General features: G+C 44.6%; 1 protein-coding gene across 1 annotated transcript in view; it reads left to right on the top strand.

The window, feature by feature from the left end:
* The window catches only part of LOC124722358 (protein tyrosine phosphatase domain-containing protein 1-like), a 338,645-nt gene that overhangs the window by 162,120 nt on the left and 156,250 nt on the right, over nucleotides 1–20,275 (top strand). Inside the window, exons 6-7 of the mRNA XM_047247533.1 lie at nucleotides 6,769–6,880; nucleotides 7,153–7,354. Coding sequence (XP_047103489.1) covers nucleotides 6,769–6,880; nucleotides 7,153–7,354 — 314 coding nt within the window. The remainder of the gene's footprint in view (nucleotides 1–6,768; nucleotides 6,881–7,152; nucleotides 7,355–20,275) is intronic.

The raw sequence follows: 20,275 nt of genomic DNA, 5'->3' as shown, positions 1-20,275 counted from the left end.
GATCCTACGGTCTTGGCGTGCATCCGTGCGTCGCTGCGGTCCGGTCCCAGGTCGACGGGCACGTGCACCTTCCGCCGACCACTGGCGACAACATCGATGTACTGTGGAGACCTCACGCCCCACGTGTTGAGCAATTCGGCGGTACGTCCACCCGGCCTCCCGCATGCCCACTATACGCCCTCGCTCAAAGTCCGTCAACTGCACATACGGTTCACGTCCACGCTGTCGCGGCATGCTACCAGTGTTAAAGACTGCGATGGAGCTCCGTATGCCACGGCAAACTGGCTGACACTGACGGCGGCGGTGCACAAATGCTGCGCAGCTAGCGCCATTCGACGGCCAACACCGCGGTTCCTGGTGTGTCCGCTGTGCCGTGCGTGTGATCATTGCTTGTACAGCCCTCTCGCAGTGTCCGGAGCAAGTATGGTGGGTCTGACACACCGGTGTCAATGTGTTCTTTTTTCCATTTCCAGGAGTGTACATAGCTGGCTGCACTTCTCCGGGCGGCTCGCGGCTACCATCGCTGGCCGCCTTCGCGCGCGCGCGTTTGTCAGCACACAGCAATTGGCTACGCCAGGAAACATTGCGATTGGTTTTCCCCGGAAAACAGCGACCCCAGCCGACGGCTCCATTAACTAGCAAGCCTTATATAAACCCGGCCGCCGCCGCAAACGACTGTTCTCATCGGGAAGTGCAGTACGCCGTGTTCCAGCTGCTTGTGGATGACTCGCCGCACCACTCGAGGTTACCTGGCTGCTCGGCGAAAAATCTTGCGACTTCACTTGGAGAGACTGAACTTCACCGGACTTGGGAATAATTACGGGACGTGCACCCAACCATGCACATTCGGACATTGGTATAACCAAACTTTAATTCTGCATTACTTCTGAGTGTGAGCCTGGGTAGACGCTTGGCCAACATAATTGTTAAAAAGTGATTTGTGATTTAATAAACCAGACTGAAGAGGTTATTGTGTTATTCCTGGTTATAACACACCCTGTATGCAAGCTTCCGGCAGCGGCGGCCTTATAGGAACTCTTGAGGGCATGTCTATGGCGGCACCTCCCATTCTTTGCTGTGTCTGACATTGCATGTCTCGAGCTTGCGGTGCCTTTGTGAGGTATGAACCTCACTCTTCTGACAACACCACACTCCTCCCCATCGAACCTCTGCACCGCCGTTTTGTAGCGAAGAGTCGCTTGGCGGCAAGGGGAGTAGGCCTGAATGCGGACTTAGATGAGGAAACAGGGATCGTAGTTACGGCAGAGACGTAGACACTATGGATGAGCGGAAAGCAGGACGAACTCCAGGAACGTCAGGCCGGATGTCCGGGGTTGACACCTCGACGGACATCGATTCGGGTTGCAGGGCCGGCGACGACATCGGGAATGTCGACGGCGGCGGTTTGACGTCGATATCCACGGGCACCATTCTGGACGAATGTGACCGCGATAGGCGGAGAGTCGGAAATAACTGCTTTTGCGGTCTCCAGCGGCGTGCTGGATCTGTGGGCAAAAATTCTGCTGCCGAATCACTGGCATAAGAGTGCCGAAGGTGTTTCTGGTGACGCCGATGCAGCCCAGAGAAACCGTGGACGATGTAAATCGAACGACCCAAAACTTGTCTGACTTATGCCAGAGATTCTGAAGAAAACTTCATCTCGTGGTTGAAACTTTGTTTTACCCAGCGGAAGGAACTGTTTCTACGGTGGCCGCAAAAGATGCAGCGAGGTACGGTGACGACGATCGTGTAGTAATTCTGCGAGCGACTTCTCGCCATTTGGCAAGAAGCGATAGGAGGAAAGAAAAATCTTTAACGCTTGCTCCCATGTGTGGGAGGAACGGGGTTTCTCCAAGTGAATTTTGAACGTTCGAACGAATCGTTCAGCTTTACCGTTAGACTGAGGGCCAAAAGGAGCAGTAGTTTCATGGTGTATGCCACTGTCAGCGCAGAACTGTTGAAAATTGGCTGACGTGAATTGTGGTCCATTGCTCGTGGCAAAGTCCTCAGGAAGATGGTGGATATCATGGGAACCACAAAAGGAAATTTGCTTTATACGTCTACCACCAACAACCATCACGTATTCCAGAATGGACCTGTGAATTCACTGCGTACGTGTTGGGTACGGTCCGGACAGGCGTGGCCACTGAAAAAAGCATTGTGGCTTAGCGGACTGATACTCCGCAAAAACATTGCAACGAGAGGTCATTTTCTGAATTTTGGCGTCGATGCCCTGCCAAGTACAATGATGTCGGGTCAGTTGCTTTGTGCGAACTACGCCACCGTGACCTTGATACGACAATGACAAAACTTCTCGTTGGAGGGAATGAGGAATCACAACCCATATATCATCATTCTCTGTATGTAACAACAGAACACCTGACCACGCGGATAGCGCCTGACGGTGAGAAAAGTAGCAATAGTTCACTGCGTGGAGAATTTCTTTCAAACTATCTGGCCGCCCATGGCGCACATATTGCAAAACTATCCAAAGAACTAGGTCAGGAGCAGTTCTGCCTGCAATACGCCGGGAGTCAATAGGAAAATTTTGAAGAGTTCCATAATCTGGAGTATCAATTTAATAACCTGATTACTCATGAATCAAACGTTGTGTTGGTACCGACAACTAATTTAGACAACAAGTCAGCTGTCGAAAGTTGTTCAGTAGGCCTTTACAACAACTCGTATCGATAATTTAGCAACAACAGAGCCACACATTGAGATTTTTGCAGTGTTCACAGTGGGACAGGCTTGCAAGGATAGAACAAAGCCTTTAAGGCTGATGATCTGTGATAAAATAGAACTCCCAATCATACAAATATTGGTAGAACTTGGTAAAACCGTAGATAATGGCGACTGCCATTTTTTTTAAGTTGGCAGTAATTGCACTGTGTTTTGTTGTGAGTTTTTGAGGTAAATGCAATGGGCCTATCAGATGAGTCAGTTCAATGGGAGAGCATTGTTCTAATCCTGTAAGAATATGCATCCTCAGCTAACATAACAGGCTTATGAAATAAAATTACTTAACAGTGTGTCCTTTGACTGCCGAAATGCTCCTCGTGTTCTAGGAACAACACAAAGGAAACACCTTTCCGGCACTGCCAGTCCAATGGAGCAGCAATGTGTACAGTATTTGCAATAAACTTAACGTAATAGGTTAATTTGCCAGTGACGGCCTATACCTCCTTGATGTTACAGGGCACTGGCAAATCTTTGATGACAGAGGAGTACGAATCAGCAGGATGAGCAGGATAAGTACCCTATGAATTCATAACATGTGCTAAGCACTCAAATTCTTCGTGGAAGAAAGAGCACTTTTCCTCGTCACACATTAAGCCAGCCACAGCAAGCACGTTAAACAAACACTCCAAATTTGCCAAATGTGCAGTAGGTATACGACCCGTGATAACGATATCATCCAGATAGTGTGTACATGAAGGGACTTTGACTGTTAATTGTTTCCAGAAAATTTGAAAAATAGAAGGTGCGGAAGCATTTCCGAACGTTAGTATCGGAAACTTGAAGCATCCAAGGTGAGTGTTGATCACAAAATATTACTTGGTCTGAAGTTTCATATCAGCGCACACTCCACTGTAGAGTGAAAATTTCATTCTAGGAACATCCCCCAGGCTGTGGCTAAGCCATGTCTCCGCAATATCCTTTCTTTCAGGAGCGCTAGTTCTGCAAGGTTCGCAGGAGAGCTTCTGTAAAGTTTGGAAGGTAGGAGACGAGGTACTGGCAGAAGTAAAGCTGTGAGGACGGGTCGTGTGTCGTGCTTGGGTAGCTCAGTTGGTAGAGCACTTGCCCGCGAAAGGCAAAGGTCCCGAATTCGAGTCTCGGTCCGGCACACAGTTTTAATCTGCCAGGAAGTTTCATATCAGCTCACACACCGCTGTAGAGTGAAAATTTCTTTCTATTACTTGGGCTGTTCGTCCATCAGGAACTGTAAACGTAAATCAATCTTGGGTAGGAATCTGCCCTGTCCCAATCTGTCCATTAATTTCTCCAGTCGTGGGAGAGGAAATGAATCCATGACAGTTTATCAGTTTACGATAGATTTGAAATCAGTAAAAAGATGTAAACCTCCTGGTGGCGCCTTAAGTATGACCAAGGGGGATGCCCACTGACTTGCAGAAGAGGTTGCTTCACCCCACTGTCTTTCCATCGTTACCATTCCTGAGCAACTTGCTTACGTATAGCGTAGGGGACGGGCCCAGCACGTTAAAAAAGTGGCTGCGCATTGTTTGTAACTACTGTGTGCTTCAAAATCTTTATTCCTTCCTAATCCTGATGCACTGTACTTATTACGCAACCCAGAAACACTGGCTCTGAAACATTGATTTGTAACAGATTGTATCGTATGCACAGACTGAACAAATCAACCAAGTCTAACCAAAAATATTTGCACAGTTTCTACAACATAGCACATGCAATGAAATACATTTTGTAACATTGCAAAAAATCTCTGGCAAAATGCACCCACCAAGCACCGGATGTTCCTGACCGTCCTAAGAAGAAAAAACCGAAGCAGGCTTCTGTAGATGTCTTTATTGATCAGGGAAACAGACACACCTGCGTCTAACTGAAATTTTTCTTTTGAGCCACTCTTGATTGGACAAAAATTTGTTCCTTTGTCTGTGGACTGCTGTAGATGGTTTCTGTGAAATGGAAAAGTGAGCCGTCGATGGTTTTCGCTGCAATGGCAGTGCTGACAAGGCTTACTCGCTGAAAGCAAGCTACGCTGTGGTCACGCAGTGCGCTGAACTGCTGCTCAGAACAATTACATTGCTTATTGACGTTATTTGTGCAATACCAAACACACAATCCATTTTTTACTTCTAAACTGTTTCCATGTTTTATTTGTGGCGTTTAGGTGTTAAACACTTCAGTTACCTTTGACAGCAATCGACACACAACTTTCATTTATGATTTTCCTTGATTTATAAGATGCAGAGTGTATTTCTTCTTCTAGTTAAAGAAATTCTAAGTCAGGTTTATTAATCTACGATGATTTTGACCTCTGTGGGGTGTTAATCCATTTTGCTGCAAAACTTACATCAACGACGAGAGACGAGGCATGTCGGGGTCGTTTAACTGACTACTGCTCGCGAAATTAAACTGATGGTGATGACTGCATTCAGAGGTTAAAGGGTAAAGAGAAACAGAATCCCAAAGAGTAAAATCATGACCAAGAGGTCATGACACAGCGACTGTTTAATTAATATGAAACAACCCACCTATCATCCTGTACGAATTTCGTATACTGTTTTGCTTCGAAACGTACATTATCTGTTTGAAATAAGGCATGCAGAGGCCGCAGGCGGAGACGAACGCTGGCACGGTGCTGTCCATCAGCTCGTGAACTGACTGCTGCTCTCCAAGTCTGTTCCTTTCTCTGCGACCCTCGCCGACCAAGTGTGCTCGCTCCTCCATGTGATGAAGAATGAAGAAGTGTTCTCTCTACCCCTCCCAGCAAAGGTGAAGTGCCCTCTATCTGCGCCACACCGTGAGGAAGTGTGTCTGATACTTCGATCTCCTGCTTTTTTGTGGTTTGAGCCCAACAAAATTGCCATTTTAGCCAAACCAAGAGCACGTACTTTATTTCTCCAATCCGAAAACTCCTAAAAATTTTGTTCTGGAAGGTTCGGCGTTACTTTTTAGAAGACTGCGAACGTTGATCTATCACAGTTTCCCATTCCGAAAACTTGCGAGTGCTGTCCTGTGGGAAATCGCCGCTCCCAAACACTGCGAGTTCCGACCTATCAGAAGGTGTCCCGCCAAGAGTTTCTGTAATTTTGGCTTCTCAGTATTTATGCTCTAGGCGCCGGGATCCCGTCGCCCTCTGGCTACATCACAACAGTGCAGTGTTATCGTACGGGACACTCCGTTTGCGTGGGTGGTCAGTCCCTTCGGAGAAAACTCGGTATTCATAACCGCCACTGACCTTGGGCTGAGGGCGTTCACTGAACTCAGCACGCAACCGCTTTCTTCCCTGTGCGTTGCTAATCTTGTCAAAGATGCACGCCGCCCTTTGCCGCAGTGGTCAGTCCCTTCGGAGAAAACTCGGTATTCATAACCGCCACTGACCTTGGGCTGAGGGCGTTCACTGAACTCAGCACGCAACCGATTTCTTCCCTGTGCGTTGCTAATCTTGTCAAAGATGCACGCCGCCCTTTGCCGCAGTGAATGCGACAGCGGGCGGCTTCTGACCAGCGCTTGGGCGTCTGCCGTTTACCCTCCGGCACGCGCTTCCAGCCTCTCGCCTCGCTCAGTTAGGGCAAGCGATTGAAAATTTGCCAAGCCCATGTATTCACTCCCCGCTAACTGCAAGAAGAATCAATTCAACGCGAGTTTTGGAATTAAAAGAAGTTAAAGGGAATCCTCCGCTATCATCACGCACTCTCGCCGATAATACCGCTCTTTTCATATACATAGGAATTTATCGATCAATTAGACCTATTGTTTCGTGGAACTAAATGCGCTAAGTGAGAAAGAGTGAAACACGAGGCTGGCTACAGCCTGACTTCCTTCAGTACAGTATTGAAGAAATCTTCGTTACTTGGATTCATCGCATATATAAATCGGATACCTTTCCACCCTCCAGTTTCATTTAATTCTGTGATTATCTTCTTTTAATATATACTTTTCTGGTGGATCAGTGTTGCCAAAAATTCCAGTACTGATAATTATAAATTTCGTTGGGAAAAAGAAATCTCGCAACAAATCGAAAAATTGTAACAAAGTTTTTAAAAACTGCTTTCATTTCAGGGATCTGCTCAAAGATGGAAAATGCCACGATTTTAATCTCAAACAGTATCTAGCTCGCCAAAATATCTTGCTGCACGGGTATGAAGCGAGGATGTTTCGCCATTTGCCGAAAGTAAGTTAAATTATTATCATAGCAAACATGATCACATTATGCTAGTTAATTCGTGTATTCTGAATGTCATATTTCCTGAACAAACTTTTAGCATTAACGAGTTGTGCGAACGAATATTGACTAAAATAATCGAGACACGTTCTGAAACATTCCTTCATGTACCAAAATTCGTAGTGATTCTATCTGACCAATATGAAGAAAATCTGTGCATGGAAGTAGCTGTATTTCAGAGAAATGATGCAGTGAATGTCATGGAGGTTACAATTTTGCAGATTGTGTTCGTGATATGTGAGCGCCTGCTACAGTTGTGCAGCTGCCAAAATTATTTCACTAAATCTTCCGCCCAAGACGAGAGCAAAGTTCCTCTCACAAAGACATTTTTTGTATCTAGGATCAATTCAGAAAGCAGACTGAGTTTCAAGAAATCAAAATCATCATCAACTGAGGGTGAAGATTCGTCGTCAGCAAGTATGAGTAAGTACAACTGATGAAACCAGAAGAGTTCACTGTATAATTTGTTCCTATAACCTATCTTACAGATTTATCTTGCACTTTTGTTTAGTAATAGGGGAAACATCATATCCTTTCTCTCGACCAGTGACTGATATTGTGATTGTTACTTGCTTTGTACCATGGTCACGAAAGTGTTGTCCTTTAACCACCTTCCAGGGTAATAATATAACATGTTTGTATGTGTCCATTTCCTAAGATACCATAATGTAATATGGGAGGACGGACAATAGAGAAACATGGGGTGGACGCCAGACCACGGTTATGAGGAGCAATGTGTAGGAAAGGGTTAAAGGGAAGAGGGGGGCCTTGGTGTGGGGAAGGGTAGGGAGTGTTCTGGATCTGGTAGGAAGGCTAAATGTCAGAGTAGTTTGCGTTATCTGGGAGAGGGAAACTGTCGAAATTGTATGGGGAGAAGATACTGAGTTCGTGTAGGCGTATAGTTGATTAGATATATTGGTATAGGTATCACGGCATACCAGGACTGGTTGGTAGAGGGAAAGGAATGGGATTGTTCGAGAATGCTGTTGTTTGTAGATGTTTCCACCCTTGTTCGGGAAATTCAGTTTTCCATTTAATGTTTTCTTAGTGAAGGGCCTTTCCCTCCCTGTCTTCTTTACTTGACTTCCTGCGGTGTGCCGGTTCTTCTTGTGGACTGGCGAATCATGTTAGATTCGCTGTTGGCAGTAGGTATGTTCAGTCTGCGAATGGGCGCCTTTTTCTGGCTTGAATGTTTCCTGCAAGCCCGGGTCAGGCTGCAGCCGCGTCCACGTGAACAGGCCCTCAGACAAGCACCTGAAAAGTATCCTGTGTTAAACATAGTTCGTAATTTTCTAAATTTTTTCCCGTTTCTGAGACTGCATGCTACTTTATTCACCGAATGTCAGCTGACAAATTTGGACCCGTGTCTTGGACTGATGTACTGTTCACAAAAGTGAACGTGCCTCTACAGCTCAGTTCGCTAACGCACACCTGACAGCCGGTTCTAATTCTGGTAGTAGGAGAAATTATCATCAGGCTTTGCACCAATATTCTGAATTAAACCTCAATCTTTTCTGCAGTGTCCCACCGAGTGAGGGCGCGGAACAGTGTTGGTGCTGATACGTCTGTCGGATGGAAGCGTTAAGCTCGGCTGCTACCTCGGAGCTATTCTAGAGGAGTTGGCTGTGTGTCGTCAGCGCGTTACGTCCTCTCCCTTCTGTTCTTCCATAACAAGACAAACACTAGCCACATTCAGCCAGCATTCATCAGTCATTTACATGATCCACATACGTACACTTCATACCTCGTAGAAGGGCTGAGGAAGGCAGAACAAACTGCCTTCACCACGACCTTGCCCACGTCTGCAATGCTCCTTTCTGGGTATAGCACCGATTGTAATAGCGTCAGTCTAAAATCATGTGTCTGGCTGGAGCATTAATTTGAAGCCAGAATGTAAGGCTCTTCCTGTCTGGTTTGTCGAGTACGTCTGACGGACAGGCGCAATTATTCTGTCTGACATTGGAATATGTATCGTGAATAGCTCTAAATGTGAAGAAGAACATAAAGCAGAGAAAGGACTAAAGGACTCTAAAAGGGGAAGGAGTCGGTGACTTATGAAAGGGAATCGTGTTTAGATTCGGGTTGGACCGTGTTGAGTAACGATTCAGTAAGATCTACGGGTCCCCAGTTCAGAGAAGCCTGTATCTAGTTTCCAGCTACTACATGGAGTCACTGCAGTGAGCTAATGCAATGAAAGTGTAAAAAGGATGTTTTGTGTTTGTTTTGTTTCTCATGGCTTTGCACTAATCGTCAATAAAATAATGAAGAACATTTGCAATATTGTTGCAAGCAGTTTTTCTTCGGACTAAGTGTTGGCATGTTTAAGTGTATGATGGAAAAACGATCTATTGAAAGACGCAACTTTTGCTTAATTATTAAGTTGTGTTGATCTCAACAAACGAATAAACGAGCTAAGACGGGTAAGCAGTGACGGAAAGAAAACCACCAGAGCGCCGGCGTTGTGGGGGCCGCAAAATTACCCAGAGCACCAATTACCATAATAACGCCACTAGGTGCAGGTACTAAAAACATCTTTTCTGGATGACACAGATATGGTGACCACATGAAAATAATGGAGGCACCTAGAGAAACGAACACTGGCCGTTTATTTTGGTTTTCAGACGTGTGTGGTTCAGTTTAAGCCCGTTTTATACGAGTGACTTTCTGGTCAAAATCGACTGCTTGAAGTGCGTGCCCCTTTCGTGCCTGATGAAAATCAGCATCCAACCACGGCGCGAGTGCGTCTGTGACGTCAGTGACGTTGCCGAGTGTGGAGTTCTACATTTCCAAGTACACTCCTGGAAATGGAAAAAAGAACACATTGACACCGGTGTGTCAGACCCACCATACTTGCTCCGGACACTGCGAGAGGGCTGTACAAGCAATGATCACACGCACGGCACAGCGGACACACCTGGAACCGCGGTGTTGGCAGTCGAATGGCGCTAGCTGCGCAGCATTTGTGCACCGCCGCCGTCAGTGTCAGCCAGTTTGCCGTGGCATACGGAGCTCCATCGCAGTCTTTAACACTGGTAGCATGCCGCGACAGCGTGGACGTGAACCGTATGTGCAGTTGACGGACTTTGTGGGCATGCGGGAGGCCGGGTGGACGTACCGCCGAATTGCTCAACACGTGGGGCGTGAGGTCTCCACAGTACATCGATGTTGTCGCCAGCGGTCGGCGGAAGGTGCACGTGCCCGTCGACCTGGGACCGGACCGCAGCGACGCACGGATGCACGCCAAGACCGTAGGATCCTACGCAGTGCCGCAGGGGACCGCACCGCCACTTCCCAGCAAATTAGGGACACTGTTGCTCCTGGGGTATCGGCGAGGACCATTCGCAACCGTCTCCATGAAGCTGGGCTACGGTCCCGCACACCGTTAGGCCGTCTTCCGCTCACGCCCCAACATCGTGCAGCCCGCCTCCAGTAGTGTCGCGACAGGCGTGAATGGAGGGACGAATGGAGACGTGTCGTCTTCAGCGATGAGAGTCGCTTCTGCCTTGGTGCCAATGATGGTCGTATGCGTGTTTGGCGCCGTGCAGGTGAGCGCCACAATCAGGACTGCATACGACCGAGGCACACAGGGCCAACACCCGGCATCATGGTGTGGGGAGCGATCTCCTACACTGGCCGTACACCACTGGTGATCGTCGAGGGGACACTGAATAGTGCACGGTACATCCAAACCGTCATCGAACCCATCGTTCTACCATTCCTAGACCGGCAAGGGAACTTGCTGTTCCAACAGGACAATGCACGTCCGCATGTATCCCGTGCCACCCAACGTGCTCTAGAAGGTGTAAGTCAACTACCCTGGCCAGCAAGATCTCCGGATCTGTCCCCCATTGAGCATGTTTGGGACTGGATGAAGCGTCGTCTCACGCGGTCTGCACGTCCAGCACGAACGCTGGTCCAACTGAGGCGCCAGGTGGAAATGGCATGGCCAGCCGTTCCACAGGACTACATCCAGCATCTCTACGATCGTCTCCATGGGAGAATAGCAGCCTGCATTGCTGCGAAAAGTGGATATACACTGTACTAGTGCCGACATTGTGCATGCTCTGTTGCCTGTGTCTATGTGCCTGTGGTTCTGTCAGTGTGATCATGTGATGTATCTGACCCCAGGAATGTGTCAATAAAGTTTCCCCTTCCTGGGACAATGAATTCACGGTGTTCTTATTTCAATTTCCAGGAGTGTATGCTGCACACTGCGCATGCGCGAAAACAGAGGACTATTGCCGGCTTCCGTTAACTTAGGAAGTTTAACCTGTTCTGACCTAACTCACTCCTGTTATGGAAATTTGATATTGTGCTTTCGGACCTTTGGATATTCTTGGTAAGGACTATAGGACCAAACTGCTTAGGTCATCGGTTCCTAGGCTTACGCACTACTTTATCTAACTTAAACTAATTTATCCTAAGGACAACACACACACACACACACACACACACACCCATGCCCGAGGGAGGACTCGAACCTCCGACGGGGGGAGCCGTGCGAACCGTGACAATACGCCTCAGACCGCATGCAACCCCGCGCGGCTGTGCTTTCGGGTCTTCTTAATCTTAATTGTATTGTTTTCTTTCTTTTCGCAACACGTTGATAAGGTTGCATGAGGCCCTGGTATTATCCCTACTACCGTTCTACAAGAGAGACGAAATATCTGAAAGCAAAAAGGTATTTACGTTTTACAAAAAAATGTTCAAATGTGTGTGAAATCTTATGGGACTTAACTTCTAAGGTCGTCAGTCCCTAAGCAGTCCCTACACACTACTTAACCCAAATTATCCTGAGGACAAACACACACACCCATGCTCAGCCAGTGACTAGTTTTAGTCCTGAGATACGTCGGTTGAATTATTTGAATCTCCACTTAACTGTTACGCTTTACCGTTCGTCAGATACCCTAAAAGCTTATATTCTCTCAAGGCGCAATTAAACTGCCACAGAATAACCTATATTTTTCCTTTGTACCTGGAAAAACCACTTCCTCGATTCTATTAAAAGTTCGTTCAGTCCGAATGTCCAGTTGAATCTCACGTGTATCGTTCATCTTGTTACTCCAGTCTGCAATGATGCCAGTGCTGTAACATCCCATGTTTGTCAGAATTCATACACGGTAAGTAGTACGTACCAAATTTCAATCTTTTGGTAGTCCATTTCACATTTCGATGAAGACAAGTTGCTGAATAGTGAGTGACCAAACTTTTGAAAGAGCCCACTGTTCGCAAAAATCTTGTGATACACTGAAGCGGCAAAGAAACTTGTATAGGCATGCGTATTCAAATACAGAGATATGTAAACAGGCAGAATACGGCGCTGCGGTCGCCAATGCCTATATAAGACAACAAGTGTCTGGTGCAATTGTTAGATCGTTTACTGCCACTACAGTGGAAGGTTATCAATATTAAAGTGAGTTTGGACGTGGTGTTATGTTCGGCGCACGAACGATGGGACACAGCGTTTCCGAGATAGCGATGAAGTGGGGATTTTCCCGCACGATCATTTCACGAGGGTACCGTGAATATCAGGAATGCGGCAAAACACCAAATCTACGACATCGCTGCGACCAGAAAAAGATCCTGCAAGAATGGGAACAACAATGATTGAAGAGAATCGTTAAAGGTGCAATCCTTCCGCAAATTGCTGCAGATTTCAATGCTGGACCATCAACAAGTGTCAGCGTATGTACTATTGAACGAAACACCATCGATATGGGCTTTCGGACAACACGACACAAAGCTGGGCCCGTCAACACCGACATTGGACTGTTGATGACAGGAAACATGTTGCCTGATCGGACGAGTCTCGTTTCAAATTGTATCGAGCGGATAGACGCGTATGGCTGTGGACACAACCTCATGAATCCATGGACCTGCATGTCAGTTGGGGACTGTTCAGTCTGGTGGATGGTCTGCAATGATGTGGGGCGTATGCAGTTGGAGTGATATGGGACCCCTGATACGTCAAGATACGACTCTACCAGATGACACGTAAGCATCCTGTCTGATCACCTGCATTCATTCATGCTCATTGTGCATTCCTACAGACTTGGGCAATTACAGCAGGACAATGCGACGCCCCACACGCCCAGAATTGCTACATGGACGCTCTTCTGAGTTTAAACACCTCCACTGGCCACCAAACTCCCTAGATACGAACATTATTGAGCATATCTGGGATGCATTGCAATGTGCAGTTCAGAAGAGATCTCCACCCCTCGTACTCTTACGGATTTCTGGACAGCCCTGTAAGATTCATGGTGTCAACTCCCTCCAGCACTACTCAGACATTAGTCGAGTCGTGTTGCGACACTTCTGCGTGCTCGCGGAGATCCTACACGATGTTAAGCGGGTGTACCAGTTTCTTTGGCTCTTCAGTGTATTTCCATTAGGGGGAGGGGGAATTGGGCAACTGTGAATATTAAGCTTTATGCGCCATTAGTGTCAAGGATCTTCACTGCTTTTAAATTTAACTAAAAATGTTGTACTGGTACTGAAGAAATACTGTTTTATAGGAAATATTTTAACACATTACTTGTACATGGCCCAAAGAGTGGCCGGTCAGTTGGTAAGAAGTTTTCTTTTAAAACAAGTCATGCTTCAGCCTGCAGTATTCACCTACTGACTGTACTCAAGATACTGTGTGAGAGATGCCATTCATAGGTGTCAACTGGAGAGAGGGGAGGAGGAAAGAAAGAGAGGGGGGGGGGGGGGGGGAGAGCAAGTGGCGGCACTTGCCCCATCCTGAAATCTGAGGTAGACGTTCTTTAATTACAGAACTCTGAAGTATTTCTGAAATACAAGAGAGTGTTCAAAAGTAATGTCTCCGATTCTTGTTATGTAAAAATTATTAAAGCTTTTTAAAGAAAACAAACGTTATTAACATTTTACATCTTTAACCTTCATGTCTACAAATTTACTGCTCTCTGCTGCTAGAGGGCTCCGAATTGTAGCGTGTAACATGGCAGTGTGCAGCGTAATTATGTCGGTGCATGAGAAACAGCGTGCTGTAATAGAGTTGCGAATACGAAGAGTTTGTCCGCACATGGAGCACCCTCTCCTTCAGCATGACAATACCAGCTGCGACATCTGCAGCAATCCGACGCCTTGAGTTGACTGTCCTTGGTTATCCTCCATACAGTTCGGATTTGGTTGCATCTGAGTTCCATCTGTTTCCAGAACTTAAAGAATACATTCAAAGGGTTCTCTTTAACAGTGATGAAGCGGTGCAAGTAGAGGTGACGTTGTGGCCCGTCAACGAAGTCAAATAGTCTACAGTGACGGTATCATCAAACTGCTCTCTCGTTGGAAGATATGTGTTCATCGCACGGGTGACTACGTTGCGAAATAAGTATGTAAACGTTAATAATGAAGATGTAGAATGTTAATAACGTTTATTATATTGAAAAAACCTTAATACGTTTCACATAAAAAATTTCGGAGGCATTACTTTTCAGAACGCCCTGATTCTTCTCAACCGCAGATCTGACGCTACAGAATGCAAGGGGAAACACTGTAGCTTCAATAAATACTATGTTGTTGAGTTTCTAACGGGGATTATACCAGTTTCTTGTCGTGGCGACGTTGTTATGCAATGGGGGTTGGACCTTTACAGAATACTGAAGAAATAGAGTACCCGATCTTTTCTCACTCGCTTTCTTGCGCAGCTCTTAATGAGCTTCACAAACGAACAGTTCCAACACGTAGCACTGTATAAACGTGGCTGAAATATACCTGTATTACAACCGTCCCCAATATCCATAAGAACAGCCCCTTCACCTGTCGCAGACCGTAACCGGAACTGTAGGTTTACATTCGACCCATCAACGCTTCCCCAGACTTTATACACTTTTACACCATAGAGCTATTTCAGTAGAGTGTGAAGAACATGGCCATGCCATGCCATAAGTGTATTATCCTATACTTCGTCTGTGGACCCAAATGCACAAGAAATACCATAAATTTATTTTACTTCACGTCTATGGTCATAAATTTTTTTGTCATCAAACTACTGGTTTCGGTCTATAATGGCCATCTTAAGATCTGTTTTATAAAAACATGTCCTAATATACTGAAGCCATGGTGGCATCGTCAAATGTTAAACACAAAATCAGCACCAGCATCGTCAAATATGTATAAATAACAGCATATGCAAGAGTCATCTTGTCAACAGCACTACTGTTCAAAGTATATGTTTTTATAAAACAGATCTGAAGATGGTCATCATAGACCGAAACTGGTAGTCTGAGGACAAAAAAATTTGTGACGATAGACGTGAAGCAAAGGAAATTTATTCTATATTCAGGTTACTGTTCGATTCGCGACCATGTCGCAGCTTGTCAAGAAATACCAATTTCTTCCCTGGAAGAGAGGAAAAAATGATGAAGTATCAAGTTGGATACGTGTTTGGGACTTCTTAAAATAAATAGATGGCTCTTAAACTATATGGGGTGCAATTCAGTACGACATCCAGCCAAAGAGTTATAAGCTCCAAAGGGTTATAAGTTCTGTCATTCAGTTGGCAAGCCTACATAATTACGCTCCTAAACAGGGAGATGAGGGCCATCTTCGTTGAGTCCTAGAGAGTTTCTTCTACCGACTTTTTAATGGCTGTTCTCGAACGTTTTCTACATCGATATTCATAGAGGAAAGTGCTGTAAATTGGACTCCCCACATAAAACGAATCCCTTGTCTCTTGGTTTTGCTTTCTTCCGAACTCTAGTGGGATCCAATGTAAAACGTAGTTAGGCTTTGACCACTGTGTAGTGGGGTGTACAAGTCACCCACTTGACTTGTCACTGGTCAGTTCGACATTACATGTCTTACGAGGTATCTGCGCTAGCAGAATAGAAATTCAGAAAACACAAGTCCGAAAACAATTTATTGGACTCACCAAAAATTATACAATCTCCCAAAAGACAACAGACTCGATCCCTCCTGCGGATCGTCACAATTATACAACAACAAATAATAATACAAAAGACCCGACTCTCCCGGGAAGAGATCACAATCAAACAATTCTACAATATCAAGATGTTCATCGACTATACCAAGTCCGTCTGTAAGAGATTGACCAGCTAGAAGAGGCGTCTGGCCGTGGCTGCCGGGATGGCAGCTCGGTATACTCCCAAGCGGAGCGTCGAACTGCACTTTGCTGACAGTACGCCGCGTTATAAAGCCCGTTTGGCGGATGTATCTGTCGAAACTATTTGCGATCACGTGCCTGGCGATCAAAATAGTTCCTAAGCTTGCTGCAACCTCTGATGAAGCTGTTCTGCAGGCTTCGCGAACAGGTAGCGGTCCCTGGCGGCCGTTGGTGAAGACCTGGTGTTGTGTTGTGTTGTGTTGTGGCCGCCGGTAAAAATTTGTGTGGACAACACGGACGACGTAGGTTTTCCTGATGAATATACGCCCTGTGATGCGGGCATCCCGTGTTGGTTGGATGTGAAGTGGGCTGCCGATGCAGCAGACGTTACGATTTCTGAAGTGGGCGGCCACAACATCTTGACAATCGAAAAAACTTTTACATTGTGCTAAAATTGTCTTTATTTCTCCTAGAATTTGGCAGGTAAGTCTCTAGACCTATATGTTTTTTTTGGAATTACAAGGTTTATGATTAATGTTTATGATCAAACCATTGCATCAAGAGTGTTGGTTAAAAATTTATTCTGTTAACAAAATGTGGACTTTAGTCACGTGAACTGGACCCCCGTCAGTTGCTTAAACTGTATCCCTTGCTTTTTCGTGTTTAAAGTCCGCCTGTGTTTGTACACACTCTTCTTCTCGTGGAATTCTCTTGCAGAGTCTAAGAGGATAATGGGGAAGGTTGATCAAAGGAAGTGATGTATTGATACAGGTCCTAAAAGGAAGATAGGGTAGAAGAATGCCTGAGAAAGTAGCAAAAACAAGAAGAGGCAGACCTACAATTTTGGGTTAAGATCTTGAAGAAGAACTGATTTAGTATTGTCTTGCTGTGGAATATTCTTTCTTTGGGTTGACTCGTAATGACTTGTACAGAAGGGCTGTACAACTGGCAGAGAGAAATAACATTGAACGCCCTTTCAAAGGCGAAATTGCTGGGGAGAAGTTGGTTTTCTTAAACGACACGAAACCAAACTGTCGGAAATAAAGTCTACAGGAACATTCTGTAAGAGGAAACTTTGGTTCAGCAATGCAAACACAGAGAAATTAGATAACCTTGTGAAATATTTTATACCCACTACAAAATTAGATTTTTTATTTAATACTTTTTCTAATTTTATTTAATAGTATTTAGATTAGTTTTGTAAAGGATCTGATTTTGACAACTATTTTTCAAACCCACTAAGTGTAACGCTTTTGAAAATAATTTTTAATAAGAACTTTTCATTGAATTTTCTAAGAGTAAAATGCAAATGGTGCATAACATTATAAAGTAATGCTTTGAAAACATGATTTTTTACCATTTTCTATTTTTTAAAAAATCAAAAACAAAATGCGGTTGAATTTTGAGCACATTCGTCTATTAATAATTTCAAAAGATGTACTTTGGACATACTAATGAAGTATGCCTACCTTTAAGGTATAGCAGTTCCAATAATCTACATTCAAAAAACTGTTGGTAGGATAACTAACAAACATTAAAGACCTGAATCTCAACTATGTAGTAATACAAAAAATTGCACTTTTGGAATCGTGCCCCCTCTTGGGTAAATTTCTGCAAATGCCCATGGCACCATCCCTCAGACAGGATTATCCAATGTTTTACCATACGGACTGGACCACCTTGATTATCATGGACAATTGTGATTGCTCCAGCAGTTATCACTATATCAGGGAAGATTTAAAAGCTGATGTGATATGATTTTTACAACGATATTTTCAAGTGAATTGCATTCAAACTGCACATGTTTTCCCATATTTTGTAAGGATCATTCAGCCCTTCTTTCGACTTATTGTCCATTGTACAGTCAGTTACACAATTCGCCAGACCCCTCGCCTCATCGTTATGCTGAACTGCACAGCTTTACTGCCTCTTAATACAGCACAACATGCAAGGACACGACCTACTCTCAACACACTGTCTATAGATGTGGTGTCGAAAAACTATCTGAACACTGTCAGACAGTTTTAGACACTGTGTGAGACTATTTTTCTGCTGATTCATTTATTTCTTATGTTTTCCTGCTGTGTTCAATAAACTAACGGAAAAACGCTATGTAGTATGTACCGTACCAATGAAAATTAATTACAACTTATCATGGTAATCTAGTGAAAAAGTCTTTTTTAATGAAACAAAGTGTCCCCAATTGTCACGAAATTAGCAGGGTAATATGCACTTTCGGGTTCCATATGGTCTGTCTCTACTTTCAGTCTACAGTCATATTGAAGCAGCGTTAGAGGATTAACACGAAAGTATGCAAATGTAGCAGTCTCATCTACATCTACATCATACTCCGAAAGCCACCTAATGGTTTGTGGCAGAGGGTACTTTTTGTACCACTAATTGAGCCCTCCAACCCTGTTCCCTCGCGAATAGCACGTGGGAAAATTGATTGTCGGTAAGTCTCTGTATTGGCTCTAATTTCTCAAATTTTCTCCTCTTAGTCATTACGCAAGAAGTATGTCATAATTCTTGAGCACATAACATGTTCCATAATTCTACAAGAGATTGACATCAACAATGTGGGTGGGTCTATAATTGTGTGCATCTGTCCTACGGCCTTTGTTAAAAACGGGAATAACCTTCCCTTTCTTCCAATCGCTAAATACCCTTCGTTGCTCAACCGATCTACGATAAATTACTGCCAGAAGGGGAGCAAGTTATTACTCATAACCTTTTTAGAATCTTATGGGTGTCGCTTCTGGTCCTGACACCTTTCCACTAGCAAGCGATTGTAGTTGTTTTCCTAGTCCGTGATCGGTTATCTCAGTATCTACCATTTCGACGTTCACACAACGATTGAAAGCAAGGACCGATCTTCCGCTGTTTCGGAATGCCGAATTCAGTATTTCGGTCTTCTATTTTATTTTCCATTTCGGGGCCAGTATGGACACTGAGTGAATGAATAGATGATTCTTACCCGCTCACTGATTTTACACACGACCAAAACATCTTACGTTTCTTACTTAGATCGATTGACAAAGTTTTACTTCCAGAGTCATTGAACGCTTCTCTCATTGCTCCTCTTACGCTCATTTTCGCTTCGTTCGGCTTTTGTTTGTCAGCTAGGTTTTTACTTCTCTTGAATCTGAGATGAACTCTTTGTTTGCGTAGCAGTTTTCTAACACGGCTGTTAAACCATGGTGGGTCTTTCCCATCCCTTAAGACCTTACTCGGAACATACTTGTCTAGGGCATTTTGCACGATGACTTTGAAATTTTTGCAATTTGTTCTCCATATCTTCGTCCTCATCACCGAATATTTGATGCTGACTGCTCAGATACTCTGAAATCTGTCCCCTGTTAACATTCTATGTAAGACCTGTTGTCATAGATACTATCACAGCCTTATGCTCACTGATACCTCCTTCTACGTTAACTTATTCGATAAGTTCAGGTCTGTTTGTTGCCAGAAGGTCTAAGACGTTACCCTCACGAGTTGTTTCTCCAACTGTCTGCTCAAAGTAATTTTCGGGCAAGACATCAAGAACAATGTCACACGAAACCCTGTCTCTGGCACCTGTTTTGATAGCATGACACTCCCAATCTATACCTGGCAAGCTGAAGTCACCCCCCTATTACAACGGCATAATCAGGAAAATTATTAACAATATTCCGTAATTTCTGTCTGAAGAGCTCTACCACTAGAGCTCCTGACCCAGGAGATCTATAAAAGCGCCCAATTACCATTTTGACCGATCTTTAATGTTTAATTACACCCACATTAATTCAAACTCGAAATCCGGGATAACCTCGCTAGATTTTATCGAATTCTTTATTGCAATAAGCACGCCGCCGCCATTGGAGACCAACCTACCCATACGACTTTTCTGAACTCATGATTTCGTTGTCATTAACGTTCGGTTTCGACCAGGTTCCTGTTCTTAACGCTATCTGTGCAGTATAACCTTCAGTAAATCATACTAATTCTAGGTCTTTCACTTGGATGCTCCTGCAGCTTATTAAAATCATATTAATCTTTTCTATCTCTGATCTGCGACGACGAACATTCTCTGAGGACATTGCGGTTAATTTATCAGGCAAATTGTCTTTGATCTCAAGGGAGGATAGATAAACAACAAAATCCAGTTAACAGATCATTCTGTGCCACAATTATTAAATCAGTTCAATTGATAAAGGCAGAAAAACAGACACTAACAAGTGTGCAATTCAGCAAATTTTTCACCTTTAGATCTA

This window comes from Schistocerca piceifrons, chromosome X, assembly GCF_021461385.2.
Source record: "Schistocerca piceifrons isolate TAMUIC-IGC-003096 chromosome X, iqSchPice1.1, whole genome shotgun sequence".
NCBI lineage: Eukaryota > Metazoa > Arthropoda > Insecta > Orthoptera > Acrididae > Schistocerca > Schistocerca piceifrons.
The sequence above is the reverse complement of the archived record's forward strand: the minus strand, read 5'-3'. Positions and strand labels throughout refer to the sequence as shown.